General features: G+C 38.8%; 1 protein-coding gene across 5 annotated transcripts in view; it reads left to right on the top strand.

Moving 5' to 3' along the window:
• The window catches only part of TOX (thymocyte selection associated high mobility group box), a 309,705-nt gene extending 293,259 nt beyond the window's left edge, over nt 1-16,446 (top strand). For 2 of the 5 annotated variants that reach the window (XM_081504351.1, XM_081504353.1), the window contains exons 7-10: nt 7,389-7,778; nt 14,189-14,340; nt 14,647-14,724; nt 15,879-16,446. In XM_081504351.1, the coding sequence (XP_081360477.1) occupies nt 7,389-7,778; nt 14,189-14,340; nt 14,647-14,683 (579 nt within the window). In that variant the 3' untranslated portion in view covers nt 14,684-14,724; nt 15,879-16,446. Of the gene's footprint in view, nt 1-7,388; nt 7,779-8,855; nt 8,898-14,188; nt 14,341-14,646 lie in introns of all 5 variants that reach the window. The other 3 variants (XM_081504350.1, XM_081504352.1, XM_081504349.1) reach the window with 2 other exon arrangements.
• Nucleotides 16,447-17,872: the final 1,426 nt, after the last annotated feature.

Consider the following 17,872-nt stretch of genomic DNA (forward strand, 5'->3'; position numbering starts at 1 on the left):
GGATTGGAATGAAAACTGACCTTTTCCAGTCCTGTGGCCACTGCTGAGTTTTCCAGATTTGCTGGCGTATTGAGTGCAGCACTTTCACAGCACCATCTATGACCCTTTAATCAAGGAAGCCTACAAACAGTCTGAGGACTAAGAATATATGCCATTGTGGAGCCTATGACTTCTGGGCTGGAGTGGTTTTACATGCTATTTAAGGTCATTTGGGTTGGTCTAAGTAAAGCTTAAGGAATCAGAGTTTTTACATAGACTCAGAAATTCCTAGACCTGAGTCTCAACAGATTGAAAACAATATATAACTTTAAAGCAATTGGAACTAGTTTCATTTTACCAGATAGACCAGAATTGATATTCCGAAAATGAGTGATGCATTCAAAGTGTCACCTTGGGAGGCTACAAACTTATTTTATTATTGCCCCCAGAGTTCAAAAGACTTTTGAAACTCCTCTTTTAGAGCTGTACTCAGCAAATTATGAGCCACTAGCAAATCAATCTTGTAACATTGTTTTCACACCTCATTCTTTTCCTCAAATATCACCCATGTACATCCCACAGACTTGGCTTCCAGTGACTATTAGCTGTTTCCAAAAACCAAATTCACCACCCAAAGACAGAGAGCTGGCTAAGGATATATAAAGCGGCGTCTCACAGGCGCTGGGGAGAATCCTGTAGGGAAGTTCCCAGATATTTATTCCAAGTAAAAGCAGCATTATTGAAATAAGCGTACAGCTGCTCAGAAGCCCCAGCCTGGAAAGAGAGAACATTTAGACCAGTATGTTCTGGTATGTTCAGTATAAGTAATCAGATTCATAACTTCAAGGTCACATATCAGGTAGGAGATTTTGTCTCTGATTTGAGCCAAAACTTACAGAGTTGATGGAATCTTTTTATAATGTACGGTAAAGGACAGTGTTGAACTAAATTAAGAAAGTTCTCAGTCTATTGCCATGACCGATAATAAATACAATCCTCAGTTCAATTAAAAGGGACTAAATTCAAAACAAATCATTTCTTTTTACAAGATGAGAGTAACTTATAGAATTAATGCCAAGGAGAGCTATTGAGACACTCTGAATTTGAAAATAGGATGGATCAATTATGACTGTTCACATAAAATTTGCAGCTCTGTAAGCCCAGATTGTGATTTAAAGATAATAAAATCTCATGCTTCAGGGTGTAAGCTAATCACCTGCAAGTACAAAGAATTTTCCTTCCAGAAGTAACAATGCACAATTGAGTAAGTGCATAAATTTTGTTTAATTTCCAATCCATCAAGTATTGGTCAGTGCTGGAAACAAGAATCAAATTAGATGGACTATTAATCTGATTTGGTTCAGCAACTCCTATATTGTTGCTTCCACTGAGCTTTATGTTTTATGTTTATGCTTTGCTACTTTAAATAACAATTGCTTTGTCAATCTTTCATTTTTATAGCACTTATCATCCTAGAAAGGAGCATTTATATACTATGCAATATTATCTTCATAATACAAAGTAAATGGGATTGAAATTATCTTGGGCAATCAACAACTTGATTAATACGAAGTAGTTTGATGCTTATAGAGTTGTATCCTTTGTGAAAGACTACTGGAAAGACCCAAAACTTCTCTCCTTGCCCCCATCCCTGAACACACACACACCATTTTGCTTATAGAAAATATCTTTTAGAATCAGTGGCCCAAAAGAAAACAGGAACTAGAACTTACTCATAAACCAGTAGCAAGTACACACTCACCCCCATGAAAATGTCACATTCAAGGGCTGATTTTCAGTTGTGTATACACTGATAGGATTACATTTGGCAGGTGACTGACACAAAACACACATCACTAAGTAAAAGTGGTTAATGCATTTGGAATTAGAAACAAATTGAAATGATTTAGTTTGAATGAGAAAGTAATTCTAGTTTCTTAACGAAAGGCATAATGATCTTCATATACAATATCATTATTTGCAAAATGAGATCGCAAAAGAATCGGACACGACTTAGCAACTAAAGCAACAACAACAAGCCTTGCTTTCATAGTTTAATTGGAAGAAAATGATGGTGAGAGACTATTAAACTTAGGATTTCTTCACATTTCCATTTAATCAGATTATGAATTCATGACACTTTGCTATGGAACATGAACTTATTTTGCCTATCTTCCAAAACAGTGAAACAACTCTTTGTCTGTTTACTAGTCTTATTAAGAATTAATGAGAAGTGAGGCCCAAGCAAGATTTTTCCCTGCCTAAATGAGTAGATCTCTACATAAAGATACAAATTCTCAAAATAGGGGTGAAACACAGTAAGCTTCCCTGCTTTCTGCCACCCATCCCAGCCCAATGGGGAGCAGAGCCCACGGGATCCAACTAAAGAGCAAAGCTAGGCTTGTAATCTCCCACTTCTTTCGAAAGGGTGTGGTTCATGATGAGAGCAGACGGTGAAGAGCAATCTGATATTCTGTGAGTTTTCAAAGATTTGAAAACCTACTCCTTAGAAAGAGGAATGGCATGTCTCATCAGGAGTCTCAGCAAGGGCAACAGTGACTGCTCCCAATATTGTTCAAGGACAGTCATTCAGTCACTCAGCAAATATGTTTGTCTTCTCTGTACTTGGCACTGTGACAGATGCATGGGACACACAATATTTTAGTCCCGACCTTTAAACAATCCTTTCCTGTGAATTCCATGGTGGTCCAGTGGTTAGGATTCAGGACTCTCACTGCCAGGGCCCAGTTTCAGTCCCTGGTGGGGGAACTAAGATCCCGCAAGCCATGCAGCCCCCCAAAAAAATCCTTTCCTGATGGTGCAGGAAATTATGATGAAGAGAGAATGCAGGAAGAGAACCCCCAATGGAGTGCATGCCATGTTTAGGCACATGGCTAGATGCGTTATTTATCTTATCATATTCAGCGACTTCAAAAGTGTAGGGAAAACATGTAACTTCCCCCAAATTTTTCTCTGTGTGTGTTAAAAATTGTTTCAAGTGTTGTCTAAATCCTTGGTTTTGGAAATCTGTTTGACTTGTTATAGTCCTTGTAGTGATTAAAAAATACTACTCTTTCAAAATAGGCGTAACAGTACTGATTGATCTCTTCATGCTTTAGAATGGAGAAGACAAATAACAAACAAATGGCTGAATAGACAAAATGTTTTGTGTTTCAGTTCAGTTCAGTTGCTCAGTCATGTCCGACTCTTTGCGACCCCATCCACTGCAGCACACCAGGCTTCCCTGTCCATCACCAACTCCCGGAGCTTACTCAAACTCATGTCCATTAAGTCAGTGATGCCATCCAACCATCTCATCCTCTGTCATCCCCTTTTCCTCCTGCCTTCAATCTTTCCCAGCATCAGGGTCTTTTCCAGTGAGTCACTTCTTCACATCAGATGGCCAAAGGATTAGAGTTTCAGCTTCAGCATCAGTCCTTCCGATAATATTCAGGACCGATTTCCTTTAGGATTGCCTGGTTTGATCTCCTTGAAGTCCAAGGGACTCTCAAGAGTCTTCTCCAAAACCACAGTTCAAAAGCATCAATTCTTCGGCAATCAGCTTTCTTTATAGTCCAATTCTCACATTCATACATGACTACTGGAAAAACCATAGCTTTGACTAGACGGACCTTTGTTGGCAAAGTAATGTCTCTGCTTTTTAATGTGCTGTCTAGGTTGGTCATAACTTTTCTTCCAAGAAGCAAGCGTCTTTTAATTTCATGGCTGCAGTCACCATCCACAGTGATTTGGAGCCCAAAAACATAAACACTGTTTCCATTGTTTCCCCATCTATTTGCCATGAAGTGATGGGACCAGAAGCCTAATCTTAGTTTTCTGAATGTTGAGTTTTAAGCCAACTTTTTCACTCTCCTCTTTCACCTTCATCAAGAAGCTCTTTAGTTCTTCTTCACTTTCTGCCATAAGAGTGGTGTTATCTGTATATATGAGATTATTGATATTTCTCCCGGCAGTCTTGATTTTGTGTTTTGTTACCATGAGAAAAGTGAATCTTCTCAAAGTTGGCAATGAGTATCTCAAGTAGGTTTCTGTCTGTGTCTGTGTGTCTGTCTTTATCTCTACACAGTTTAGAAAGTGTAATTCAGGAGAATTTCATTTGTGGTTTATTTTGAATTTTGCCTTACTGTGTCTGAAGAAAAGTGAAAGTGTTAGTCGCTCAGTCATGTCCGACTCTTTGTAATTCCATGGACTGTAGCCCACCAGGTTCCTCTGTCCATGGCATTTTCCAGGCAAGAATACTGGAGTCGGTTACCATTCCTTTCTCCAGGGGATCTTCTCAATCCAGGGATCAAACCTGGGTCACCTGGATTGCAGGCAGGTTCTTAACTGTCTGAGCCACCAGGGAAGCCCTATGCCTTAGCAATTCTAGGCTACAGTTAAGAAGTTATCAATTTGCTAATTCCTTCAGGAAATGGTGTCACCGTTCTTGGCCTAGAATGTGAAATTCTCTATACAGGTAGTATTCTGGTAAAAGTGAAACAAAGGATAATTTTGATATTACACCTAGATGGATGTAATTTAAGTATGTATTTGGGGGCAATACAAATTAGTTTATTTGAAGCAAGAAAAATGACTATTCAAATTGAAATGTATGTTCTATTTGTCATTTTAGATATGTTTGTGTAATTTATTAATTCATCTTCTGAATTAGTTTCCAATTGAAGACTATTTCAGTGAAATGACCCACTGAGGAAAGACTTCTCTGATAGTCCCTCAGAAATTCACAGTGTGCATTACACACTGAAGGCTCTGACAAGTCTTGCAGGAGAGATGCCCTCCTAACCTCCCTTGACCCAGTGCTCTTCCCAGACATATTTTGTCATGGAAACTTGGTTTTGAAGGACATTTATTTTTCCACAAACCCCTCTAATACAATTTGAAACTGTGTCGGAGGCAAAGTCCCTAAAATTTTTTTTGTCCTTAAAACTTTTTTTATCCCTAAAACTGCTCACCAGGACTGACTTCTGGTCAATGAAGCCAGCCCACCTGCTTGCTGACATCTGTACTTACTACAGTTAGTGATTTCTAAGTGTAGCATAAGTACTGGCCTGGCCAAAAATTCATTCGGCTTTTTTCCATAAGATGGTACCTAAAAACCTGGACAAACTTTTTAGCCAACCCAATATACTGCTTTTATGTTTGTTTAAATATTGTTGGAATGCCTGAGATGAATGTATGAACATATCTGATCATGTCTTTTTGTCTTCACATACACACACATGTGCACACACACGCTCAGAATACCTACTTACTGCTCTGTATGCACCATGTCACTAGATAATGATGTGATTATTGGCTCCAGAAATAAAAAGTGAAAACATTTTATAATGATATATATTTTATAACTTTGATAGTATAGGAATTGTGAGTGATTTTTCTTCTGTTTAAAAAATTAAAGCAACTATAAAGCAAAAAGGCAGATGCACTAACGTGTATTGATTTTTGTAGCTCTCTTGGTCGTTGTATGATTGTCCCTTTCCTGTGAAGTTGGCACAGTGTGTGACTAAATATGAAATTAGCCCTTCCACAACTGGGAAAAGAAGTGGGAATGCAGCACAATGAAAACAGTTTCCCACATGACTTAAAACACACAGACAGCAAGTACATAATCTTCTTGGCATATATGGGATGATGTTTGAGACATATCACTGCAGTCTATGTTATTCTGATGTAAAACAAGTCACTGTTTACACAGCCTGAGTTAACCCGTTTGACCTTTTCCTTTAATTGTTCACTGCTCTGCATATCAATAAGAATTTTTAAATGGAAGCAAAAAAAAAAAAGGAAAATGACTCAAGATTTTTTTATCAATTGAAAGTTCCTTGTAGGTACTACATTTAGTAAAACTCTTTTGATCAAAAGCCTCCCCTTGAAAATTTTTGTGAACAATTTTTGACTTGTTCCATGTTAATGCAGAAGACAGGGAGTCAATGTCTACTCCTGTTTCAGAAAACTGCATCACTACTAACACAGAAAAATATAATGAGAAGTTTCTTTGGAGGAGCTTGAATTCTTTAGAGCTCACCTTACATCTACTCTGCATGGAGTAATCAGGGTCTCGCAGGACCCCACATCTCCATGGTTGATGTATTTTTAGAGATGTCATTCAGGTCATTCCTATATAGAGAGTATGTGAGGCCACCAGTCCAGCACCACAGCCTGGCCTCCTGCAGTCAGCACACATACATAACCGTTCTTCCTATGGCTCTCACTCAATCCCCTACACTGTGGGGAGGAAGCGAGTTGTGTTGCTGGCTGACTTGTGCAATGAAGTCCCTACACAGAGTTTCCTGTTGCCGTGTGTGACGAACCAGGCTCCTGATAGTGCCTGAGCTGTACAGAGACTGAGCAAGGGGAGCCCAGGAAGGCCCTGCTGTGCTGGGTAACAAGAGGCTCGTGTTGACTTATTGATGGGAGAAGCGTGACATCAGAGGTACTGAGTAAGGGCACAGATGCATCCTCAAGACCTTATTTTGACCAAGTGACTTTTTTCTCCAGAAGGAAATTTCAGCATCTTTCTCCAGCTGGTTTCACTTTTTACCATTTGTTTTGCAGTCTCTTCCTCTCAGCAAAAGTAGAAGGCAGATTCATGCCCAAGAAGAAACACCTTGGGGTTCACTCTTGATACTTTTCAGCTTCCACTGAAATGTCTAGTTTTTAAGTCAATTAAAAAGATTATTAGAAAATGACCATTTGAAGGTGGGTAAAAAAATTAGGGAAAAATTGTATTAATTTATGATGGAGTCTAAAATTTTTAAGAGAGATTATTTTTATCCAGTTCATTATTGAAGACAATTCATCACCAACTCTTTTAAAAAATCAAGATGAGTTCTACAGTTACTTTGAAGATATATTAGTGTGGTTTTATATGACTTCAGAAAGATATTTTTGAACTGTTTCTTCCTTATCCAGTTCCATCAACCAACATTGTTTTCTTTGTGCAATATCTAATGTCAAGGCTCTTTGAGAATATAAAAAGGAAAAATAAAAAGTGAAGCATATAGTCAACAGAAAAACCCCCTCACTGACTTCCCTTCCAAGTGAGCCACACTGGTAGTTACTGGTAGGACACTGACTGCATCCACCACACGTACCCATCATTTTTTCACCTTTGGATGACGAGAAAAGGCACCAAATTAAAGCTTAACATTTAAGCAAAGTAAAAATGTCAACATACATTGTTTTAGATTTCATAAAAGAGGTGGAATGAGCTCAGGCTTGCATAAGGTCATGTGGCAAGTGACAATGGAGGAGTTCTTGGAGTCAAGAGTAGTAACAGGTGTTGATCCACGTGACCGTTCATGAGTAAACTCACAGAGCATCTTGCTAAGAAAAAGCAGTGCCTTGGTGTCCGCCTCTTAACTCGGTTCCTGTTTGTTTCTCCACAGAGCTACAGTGAGCCTGTTGACGTGAAGACGGCTCAGCCTCCGCAGCTGATCAATGCCAAGCCGCCATCAGTGTTCCCCGGGCCCAGCCAGGCCCACTCAGCTCTGTACCTAAGTTCCCACTACCACCAACAACCAGGAATGAACCCTCACCTAACCGCCATGCATCCCAGTCTCCCCAGGAGCATAGCACCCAAGGCCAACAACCAAATGCCAGTGACTGTCTCTATAGCCAACATGGCCGTGTCCCCCCCTCCTCCCCTCCAGATCAGCCCCCCTCTTCACCAGCATCTCACCCTGCAGCAGCACCAGCCGCTCTCCATGCAGCAGCCCCTGGGGACCCAGCTCCCCATGCAGGTCCAGCCCGCCTTACACTCCCCCACCGTGCAGCAGGTATGTGCGGGCCGGGCCCTGGACGCCCCTTCAGAGGTGCTGGGGGCTTTGTTCCTCCAGTGGATTGGGTGGGGGTTCCATTCTTCTCTGTAAGTGGAGAGAGAATGGGAGATCTTCAGCAAATTCCTGCTTCCTGAAAATTAACTTGCAGGGCTGAGTCAGGCAGCCTCGCAGGATCACAACAGCTTCTACCTTTCATAATTCCTGACTTCTTCCCACGGTACCCATCTTTCTCGTAACTCGCCCTGTTTTCTGCCTTTGAGTGAGGCGCATTTGTTGTTTTCAGATGCTACTACTGCTGAAGATCTCTTTGGAGTTGAGAAGTCTACCATATATACTTACATACACACACACACACACATATATATACCCATATACATATACAATCAGTATATTATTCAGAAATGAGAAATTCTTGATGATACGCCTGTTGAATCCAACAAATCCTGCAAGATGAAATCAGGCCCAATATTTCTGGTCAGAAGTATCAAATTTGGTACAACCTTAAGAATCCTAAGAAATGAAAATGTTAACCTAACCAGAGTTTTATTTTAAAATGGATGTCTGGCTTCTACATAGATTAGAAAACACAGGAGGTTTAGAAGCCTCCATGTCCACCTCGCAATTATGTAAACCATTTGTGTGCAGTCTTAGCTTAACTTGTCTTTGAAATTGTTTTCCTTCTGGATTTTAGTGTTATTTTAAAATTTGAGAATTAGGAGCAAACGATGTAAAGTAAACTGAATATAAAGCATTTAAAAATCCTAAAAATGTGTTTTAAAAAAACAGGTCAAGGTAGAAACTATAAATCATATCAAATTAACCTGTCACTTTCATAATCCAATGACTGTTGTTCCCAGGTCTATAATTAAATATGCAGAGTCTTCCTATAAGAGTGATATAGGAGCCCTCTGATATAGTCTATAGCTGGCCACAGTGGGGTGTAGGGGAGGCAGAAATAGGAATCAGATATACATAGTCCCAAATCCATTTTTATTATTGTTATTATAGACAGAATTTCCAAGAGGTGACAGTTACAAACCTTAATGCATTACTTTACCTCCTCTTTAATTTCAGAAAATTCACAGTGCAAGTCCTGACCTTGCCTTCATCTCACAGGTGAGGAGACAGAGCTCAGCAGAGTTGACTAACTTGCCCATAGGTCAGAGCTAGAATTCAAACCTAGTTCTGTTCAGTAGTCACATCCTGGATTCTTTTTTTTTTTTTTTTTCTAATTGAAGGATAATTGCTTTACAGAATTTTGTTGTTTTCTGTCAAACCTCAACATGAATCAGCCATAGGTGTACATATATCCCCTCCCTTGATTCTTAAATGCTAGGCCTGCTGCTTCTCACTCTTAATCATTCTTATCAATTCTTAACAGTTTCTCCTAAGACTTGGGAGGCCCTGTAAATCCTAGTTAGTTCTGAGATTAAATGATCACAGAGAGCAAAAGACTCATCTTTCTACCAAAGTCTTCTTTGGTCCCCAAGTCAAGGATATTGATAAAGCCCAGATGACTGACTTACCTGTTCAGCAGACGAGCTGTAGACTCACTGGGAAAGACCGACCTCCTTGTCTACGGCAGGTTCGTGACCAGTGAGTGACATTAATAGGGTCCTATTGTCCTTCTTTCCATCAGACATTACTCTTGATAAAAGGGACATTCGTGGGTTCCTTGCATTTTAATGAACCAATAGTGTTTGAGTGAAGAGCTGAGAGACCTTCAGTTGGGTGGGTTGACTTCTGCCTAAGGATACTATCCAGTTGAGGGCCCATGTTTTGCTCTTAGTGCTGTAGTGAGGGGTGTTTATTCTCAGAGAAAAAAATACAGAAGATGTGGTCTACTCCCCAGGTTAGGGGCCAGAGCTCTGTGCAGAGAGAACACTTTTTATTAATTTACCCACTCAGAGACAGTTCATTGTCTATTTATACTCTATACCTTAGATGAGCTGGATGTGACCCTGAATAAGTTTTCAAACATTTCTGAATTACATAAGGCCACATTTGGAAACTCAGGGGAGGTGTCTTTCCATATAGAATCTTAATAGGAAAAAATAGGGCAGATTACATTGGACAAGTTACTCATCAATATTTAAGTGAGTTCTATTAGTGTATCTCAGAAAGTTTTCTTATTGAGATGGTAGGACTTGATTTTAACTTACATTAATAATAGAAGACAAAATGGCATGAACCCAAAATGGAGAGTCAGTGCAGCTGCAGAGACCATGGTAACTAAAATCACTATGATGCCTTGATCATTGTAGGTAGTCAATAACTGATGAAGGGACAAGTTAACAAACGAAGGAATAAAAAAAAAAAGAGTTGCAGAAGCTTAAATATTAGAAGAAATTACAGGCTAGTTTGTAGAATCTCAAATCCTTAAAAGTTTAAAAATTTTTCATTTATTCAAAAAAGATTCATTGAACCCCTTAACACATGCCAGGTGCTGTCTGAAATTGAGCAACTTCTACCCCCATGGAGCTCACATCAGAGTTGGGGGTGGAATGGAAAAGGGGAGCAGTGGGAATAAGATAAACAGGTAAGTTATTAGGATCCCATGGGAAAAATTAAGGGGACAAACTGCAGGATGTATGGAGGAATAGCAGGCCTTTGGCTGGGATGGATAAAGAAGGCATCTCTCAAGAGCTGGCAGAGAAGAAGAGGCAGCCTCTAGGAATCAGAGGGTGTGAAGGGGGTGGGGTGGATACTAGCAGGGAGCGTAGCAAGGAGAAGGCCCCCCTCTGGCCTGGAGGGCCAGTTGGGAGGAATGTGGCTTATCCAGGACATGAAGAGGAGGCCAGTGGGGAGCATGGTGAGGAACAGAGCGTGATGGGCAGTGAGGTCAGAGTCAGGGCAGATCACTGGAGAGAATCCTGCAGGTTAAGAGGACTGAAAGTCTCAACGAATTGATAATCCTAAAATCAGATCCAGAGTGTCGGGCACGCCTCCATGTCATTCAGTTTATTATAATCACAACGGTTTGTGGGGCCAATGTTCATGTCATCAAAGTGGGTTGTAGAAACCTGATGGCTGAAATTAGATCTGTTGGATTCATCATCTTTATCGAGAAGGTGTTTGCTTCCTGGCCATGTTCGCATTTTCAAACACCAAAAAAGAAAAAGAGAAGGAAAGAGCAAGAAAGTTCATGGCTACTGTATTTTTACAGTAATGTTTCATATTTCAGCATTACTTTAGCTATTTTATTATCCTTTTGAAAATGAATGTATCCTAAAAATGATCATATCATCCTCTAGGAGTAATAGTTTAATTTTTTCTAGAATAATATTTTGTACACTAAACCCATAGACCTGGGGTTTATTTTTCAGTCCAGTTTTCTTCCTTTTTTTCTGTTCACTATATTGTCGAATGAGGTCAAGAGAAAAAAATCATTAATATCTGTCAACTTCCTTTATAACCTTAAGAAAAAAATCTTTGTATAATATCACACAGACAGATTTTCAATTTCCTAGTGTAATAAACAGCTGCTTTAGGATTTGGGTGTAATTTAAAGGTTTAAAAAAATCACATTGAGATTGATGAATAAATCAGTTGTGAAGACAAAAACATTGATGCCTGTTGAAAAGACCTCTCCAGACAGGCAGGAAATGAAATTAGTTCCCAGTAAAGTGTGGATACAAGGATCACGGTTTGGTATTGCTGCAGGCTTTTTTAGGACTTGATATGGTGGCACAACAAAACTGCTAGGGCTACAGAAATCTAATTAAAGAGCAAATGTCCCTTCTGACATCAAATTAATCTTTATCATGTTTCCTATTTTTATTTCAATCTGGCACCAGAAAATGAAATTTAAAATTCCAGGCATGCTACAAAACAGTTGGTGATTTTTCTCTTGAGCATTAAAATGCAAAATATTCAGTCTTGTTTAATTAGATCACTAAGCAAACTTTTTTTCAAAACTTTCTATCATCATTGTTGTTTCATACTTACAACAATAATAAAAATACTGTTATTTCTCGGTTTGACCTCAGCATCTCTTAATACAGTAGTCAGAAAAAAGTTTCATTTTCTAAACTGAAAGCAAGTAAAATTATGTTCTTCAGGCTTTGCTTGTCTTTTCCTTGGTCCATGGTTGTTTTAATACTAGTGAGCTTAAATTTAGGCATTGAAGTTAGCTAAATTTTAAATCTTTGAGCTTTGTAGATAACACATCATTTTGGTTTTATAACTGAAGTTACCCATTTAATCTTAAACTGATCACTTAAAAATTAATGTTCTCCTGATACTCTCTTTCCCAACTTTGAGGGGCCATGTTCATTGGATAGAAAAAAAGCAATGGTCATTTCTGTTCTTTGCTTGTGTGGTGTTGGATAGAAGCAGGTTGGTTTGTTTTTATTTATTTTTTGCTTTCTCATATGTTTCCATACCTTCCTTCACCTAACATGAGATATTTTCAACTACTCTAGTTTTCAGAGTTATTTACTTTTAAGTTATGTTTTGTTGACTGTGCAAAAATCCAATGTGGAGAACTTTACATTAAAAAGATAAGAAAGCCTTGGTATTTACACAGTTATATTCCCCAGGCCTTTCGAAGAGTAGCATCAAATAGTTGATGTCAAAATTCATTTATTGGAAAACATGATTTATTGAGCCACTACTATGGGCTTGACCCTGAGAATATCCAGTAAGCAACACACTCTCTGGTCACTGGGCAGCCCTGATGAGGGGGCTGAAATAAATATCAGCCTGAGGTTCCTCTCCTTGGGGCCTTTTTCCTGCTTGTCTGCCTAGCATTACACAAGACACTCGGGAAAGAGGTCCAGAAAACTGGATGGTAAGCCAGTTTGGCTTAATGACTTAATGGTAAGCCATTAAGACATTACAGGACCATCCTGAAACTCCATGCATGACAGAGTTACAGGATGGTATGGAAAAAGAGTGGATGTCAGCCTGGAAAAGGCTGGAGTACCAAACATCCAGTTATTTTCCTCTCACTCCTCAGGCTCCCCTGCTTTGGAAAATGTTTATGGCTGGAGCTGCAGGTTTATCTACATAAACAAACTTCCCTCTCACAAACCAGTTGTTAGTTTAGGAAACACTGCTCTTTCTAGGCTGTGTGAGGTCAAATAACCAAGCTGACTGAATACTCCACTTTTCAGTGATTTGTTTCCAGTCATTCAGTGCTCTGTCTTTCATGAGCAGCTTTGTTGCAAGTTTGCCTGGACATTGGCTTGAAGTCTTTATCCCTTGAATGGAAAATAATTTAATACCTTAAAGCCAATATTGAGAATTGAGGACATTTGATAATAGATGTCTTTGAGTCTTTACCCAGGGTACCTGCAAATGAATAAAAGTCCAAGGAAATAACCTTGGTTCAAAATCAATTCTCTGATCATTCTGCTGAATTTTTTAAAAAGATAAAATCTCAACAATATTATTCCTTCAAAAGAAGTTCCCTGCAAGTAAATAGAAAATGATTTGTTTTTAAATCCCTTGGTTTTTCAGTGGATAAAAACCATGTATGAAATCTGCTGCAAAAAGACACAACCATGAGATTAATTAAGTTGCTTTTTTTGGTCATTTCCAGCAAAGCTTGCTTATGCAGCTCTTGAAGTCACCAGATAAGCTAAAAATAACTTAGTGTATAATGCTTTTTTGTTTACCAGATATAGCTATCTACTTCAGAGATTCTGTCCTTGAATTTTTAATAGCTCTGCAAGGATTAAAAGTCAACACTTCACCACACCAGTGTGTTAAAAGAACCTTCCTGAAGTCTGATTATTATTTGCCAGTTAATAGACTTTTCAATTAAAAAATATTTGCTCTGTCTTATACTTTTCCTCCTCTGCATTTTCCAGTGGCAAATTGTTTTGAATCTCCTTCCCTATATTAGTCCAACAACTGTTAAAAAGCTTTGGTTGAAATTTTTAGCTGAGAAAGAAGTACAAATAAAAGAAGAAGCAGATGGTCCCTTTGTGATTGAATGAAGAAAAAGGGTTTTGAGAACAATATGTGAATAGGTGTAGTCTAATAAAACACTCAGCCACCTGCTGCCTGAATCCTTCAGAAAAGATTCTGTTGCATATTCTGGGGATTAACTATTAATGTATCCTTGGGTTAGACAGAAAACATAAACTCTGAGGGGTATAGGGCCTTTTCCCTTTGTTTTGGTTGAGTTGGCTTTTCTAAATTTTACATTGTTTCTCAATTCAATGTATCTGCTCAAGAGTACAAGTCAAGTAACACATGGCTAAAGGAAGGAAAGGTAAGAAAGATGGAGTGTGGGCACTTCTTTTCCATCTTTGTTTTAAGTTTTCATGGTTCTTGGCTTGCCCTTGCAGGGGCACAAGCAAGAGGGCAGTAGTGTTTGCAAACAGTGGGTAAATATTTAGGTGCTTTTCTTAACAAGGCACTTTGATCCTTATTTGTGGACTTGCTTTGCTTTTCAGGGATTTAATCTTCAACCCGACTATCAGACCATAATCAATCCTACATCTACAGCTGCACAAGTGGTCACCCAGGCCATGGAGTATGTGCGCTCCGGGTGCAGAAATCCTCCCACCCAGCCCGTGGACTGGAATAACGACTACTGCAGTAGTGGGTAAGTGGCCGGCCATCGCCACCTGGTGGCAGACAGCTCTCATAACAGGCATGTCGTGGTGGAAAGATCCTTTATTTCTTCCAGCTTTGCCAAAAGATAATCTGTAATGGTTCCGTGTTCGCAAAACCAGAAATTTTTAAGCGTTCCAAGAGTGAATGCCTTTAAATCCTGTTGGCTTTCACTGTGCACTTTCCCCGTGCCCAACCCCACCCCTCAAGCTAGAGCAGACAGACACATCCCCCTTGGTCACCGGTAGCAAAGCTGTCCTGTTAACACCGGTTGCTTGTCTATCTTCTCTCCACACAGGGGCATGCAGAGGGACAAAGCACTGTACCTTACCTGAAACTCCAGACACCTCTTCTTTCCACTGAGGCATTCAGGGAAGTCTTTTCACCGTGGATTGCTTTGTACAGTCAAGGCAGTTCTCCATTTTATTAGAAAAAATACAAGTTGCTAAGCACTTAGGACCATTTGAGCTTGTGGGTCACCCACTCTGGAAGAAATAGTCATGCTTCTTTATCTTTATTATTTTTTTAATCCTTTATGGACATTGTTTTTCTTCTTCCCTGAAGGAACTTTGGACCATTCAGATTTTATGTTGGTTTTTTGCTGTGAAGTGCTGCGCTATAGTAACTGCCTTAGCAACTATAGATGTCTTGGATAAAAGTCCTGGATTTTCCATTGGTTTTCATAATGGGTGTTTATATGAAACTACTAAAGACTTTTTAAATGGCTTGATGTAGCAGTCATAGCAAGTTTGTAAATAGCATCTATGTCACACTCTCCTAGAGTATAAAATGTGAATGTTTTTGTAGCTAAATTGTAATTTGAAACTGGCTCATTCCAGTTTATTGATTTCACAATAGGGGTTAAATTGGCAAACATTCATATTTTTACTTCATTTTTAAAACAACTAATAGTTCTATATTTTCAAAATATTTGAAAAAAACGTACTCCCAAATGATTTTAATTTAAAAACAAATTGGCTTTGTCTCATTGATCAGACAAAAAGAAACTAGTGTGAGGGGAAGCGCAAACACCGTTTATTTTGTACTGCAGAAAAATTGCTTTTTTGTATCACTTTTTGTGTAATGGTTAGTAAATGTCATTTAAGCCCTTTTATGTATAAAACTGCCAAATGCTTACCTGGTATTTTATTAGATGCAGAAAGAGATTGAAAACAGCTAAATTATAACCTTTACATAGGGCTCTGTATTATTGTTTCTTCATACTGTGTCTGTATTTAATCTTTTTTTATGGAAACTGTTGCGCCTATTTATGAAATAATAAATATAGGTGTTTGTAAGTAAATTTGTTAGTATTTGAAAGAGGTTTCTTTGATGTTTTAACTTTTGCTGGCAAAAAAAAAATTCACGCTTGGTGTGAATACTTTATTATTTAGTTTTTACAGTGAATAAAGCCAAACCTACTTTTCATTTTAGCAGCAAATTTAAGTAACCAGCCTCTATTTCTATATTTCTTTGGTTGACGCAAATGAAAAACTGTGATATTTAAGAATTTCTTTCTTTATACAATAGAACAGAAGATTGTCCTAAAAGTCACGCAGGCTCCAAGACTGAACAGATGAGCTCCCTACCTGAGAGGAAAAGGTGGCTTCTTGGTTCTCAGCTGGTTTTAGTCAATTCTGTAAACTTTTCAGCTGGTTTTAGTCATTTCTGTAAACTTCCTCCCCTTGCCCCTCCCAAAAAAAGAATTAAAGTCAAGTCAGTCAAATTCCTCAAGCTGCATGCTTTTCACAAAACCCAGAAAACATTTAGGAATTAAACTAAGGACAGGAGGAAAGGGAAAGCACACTGTCCAGAATAGCTAAAAATGAAAGGTGAGTAACCAGACAGGAAAAAGGGGAAGCATTCCAGTTTGAAATTTGATAGAAATTGAGGATCTTGTTGCCATTTGTGCCTCCACAAGCTACTCTCTTTCCAGAACTCCGGGGTCTTCCAAGAGAATTCTGAGGGTACTAGGGATTTGCTAAAGAACCAAAAGCATGGAGAATCTGGCTGAAGGCTGGCATAGCTTTTACTTCAGAAAGAGCAAATTACGCCCTTACAGAATTATATCAATAAAACCAGTCTGGTTGGAAATCAAGAGAATGGCTGATGTCTTTTTCATTGGATATGTGAAATAAACTTAGCAATTTAACTAAATACAAATATATGCATTATGTAATCCAGTCAGAATTCAAAAGACAAAAGGTATGCTTGCTTTGAAATGATTTTAGGCATTGTACAACCTTGAATCAGTTGAGCATGTAATAACTAATAAATAATGCAGATCCAATGTGATTATTAAAATGACTGTAGCTGAGAGCTCTAATTTTCCTGTCTTGAAACTGTATAAGAACTCATGTGATTAAGTTCACAGTTTATTGTTTGTCTGTTTAGTATTTTAGAAATATACCAGCACTACTAATTACCTAATGTCTTTTATTTATTATATTATGCTAAAGTAACATTCTCACTTGTGTCAAGTCTAAACTGAGAAACTAATTACCGGGATGAGAACAACCAGCTTTGACAGGTGGGTTCTACAAGAAAGTACAATGTTGTTTACAGTTTTTCTAGAGCAGGTGTGCAACCAGGGTAGAAAGAGTGTTGACACTCGACACCAAAAACAGGAAAAAAAAAAAACGTAAATAAAAGAAAATACATCATAAATAAAAACTCTTATGATGCATGACCGTATTCTACTTGAATATCCATCAGTCTCTGAAAGACACACCCAGCCAGAGGAGAGATCCCAAACAAATTTCATGGCAGAAGTGATTAGGCCCAGAAGGAATGAACGCCAGCCACAGGTGTTCCTTCCTGAAACACTGGGAACACCCTCTGTCAGGTGTTGCCTGAGAAACCCTCCACTTTTCAGGAAGCCAGAATCCAGCCTGGGCCCAGCAGCTCCCAACTTGTAACCATAAGGAACAGTGATGGTGTCCACCGAGTTCTCTGTTATGTAGCTCTCCGCGGGATTCCCAGACCTCCAAGAAAGGCATTCTGAGAAACTCAGCGATAGTGCCGAACATAGAATATCTCTCCCAACACACCAAAGTCACAGTTGTAACTCTTTAGAAAAGAAGAGAGAAAAAAAGTCTGACAGCAGCTAGGAGAAGGTTGAGTTGTCTCTGTAATGTCCACAAGAAAAAATAATCCAAAACCCCAATTGTGAGTGAGTTGACAATGGAAAATCAGTCACATAACAACTTTGAGTTTGTCAAACTAGCAAACATGGCTAAGGATGAAAGCTGGTCTCTGGGATCATTTTTACCTTGCTGCCTTGAAGAGAAGGAGTCGTTTCTGATCAAGGCATCAGTGATCCACCAACGGCTGTGACAACAAAGAACCATGTGTCCTGACTCAAGGTTCATTACTAAGAAATTGTTTTTGATTTATGAATTCAAAATTTAAGATAAGCACATCAACAGTCAATTTTCCTTTCCTGTGGACCTCTTGTCTTATGCAAGAGTTGCCCCACATGTTTGAAAAGTAATTAGACTGAGCCATATGAAATTGCCTATATA

The sequence above is a fragment of the Giraffa tippelskirchi genome, chromosome 6 (assembly GCF_054371585.1).
Source record: "Giraffa tippelskirchi isolate mGirTip1 chromosome 6, T2T-mGirTip1v1.2.pri, whole genome shotgun sequence".
Lineage (NCBI taxonomy): Eukaryota > Metazoa > Chordata > Mammalia > Artiodactyla > Giraffidae > Giraffa > Giraffa tippelskirchi.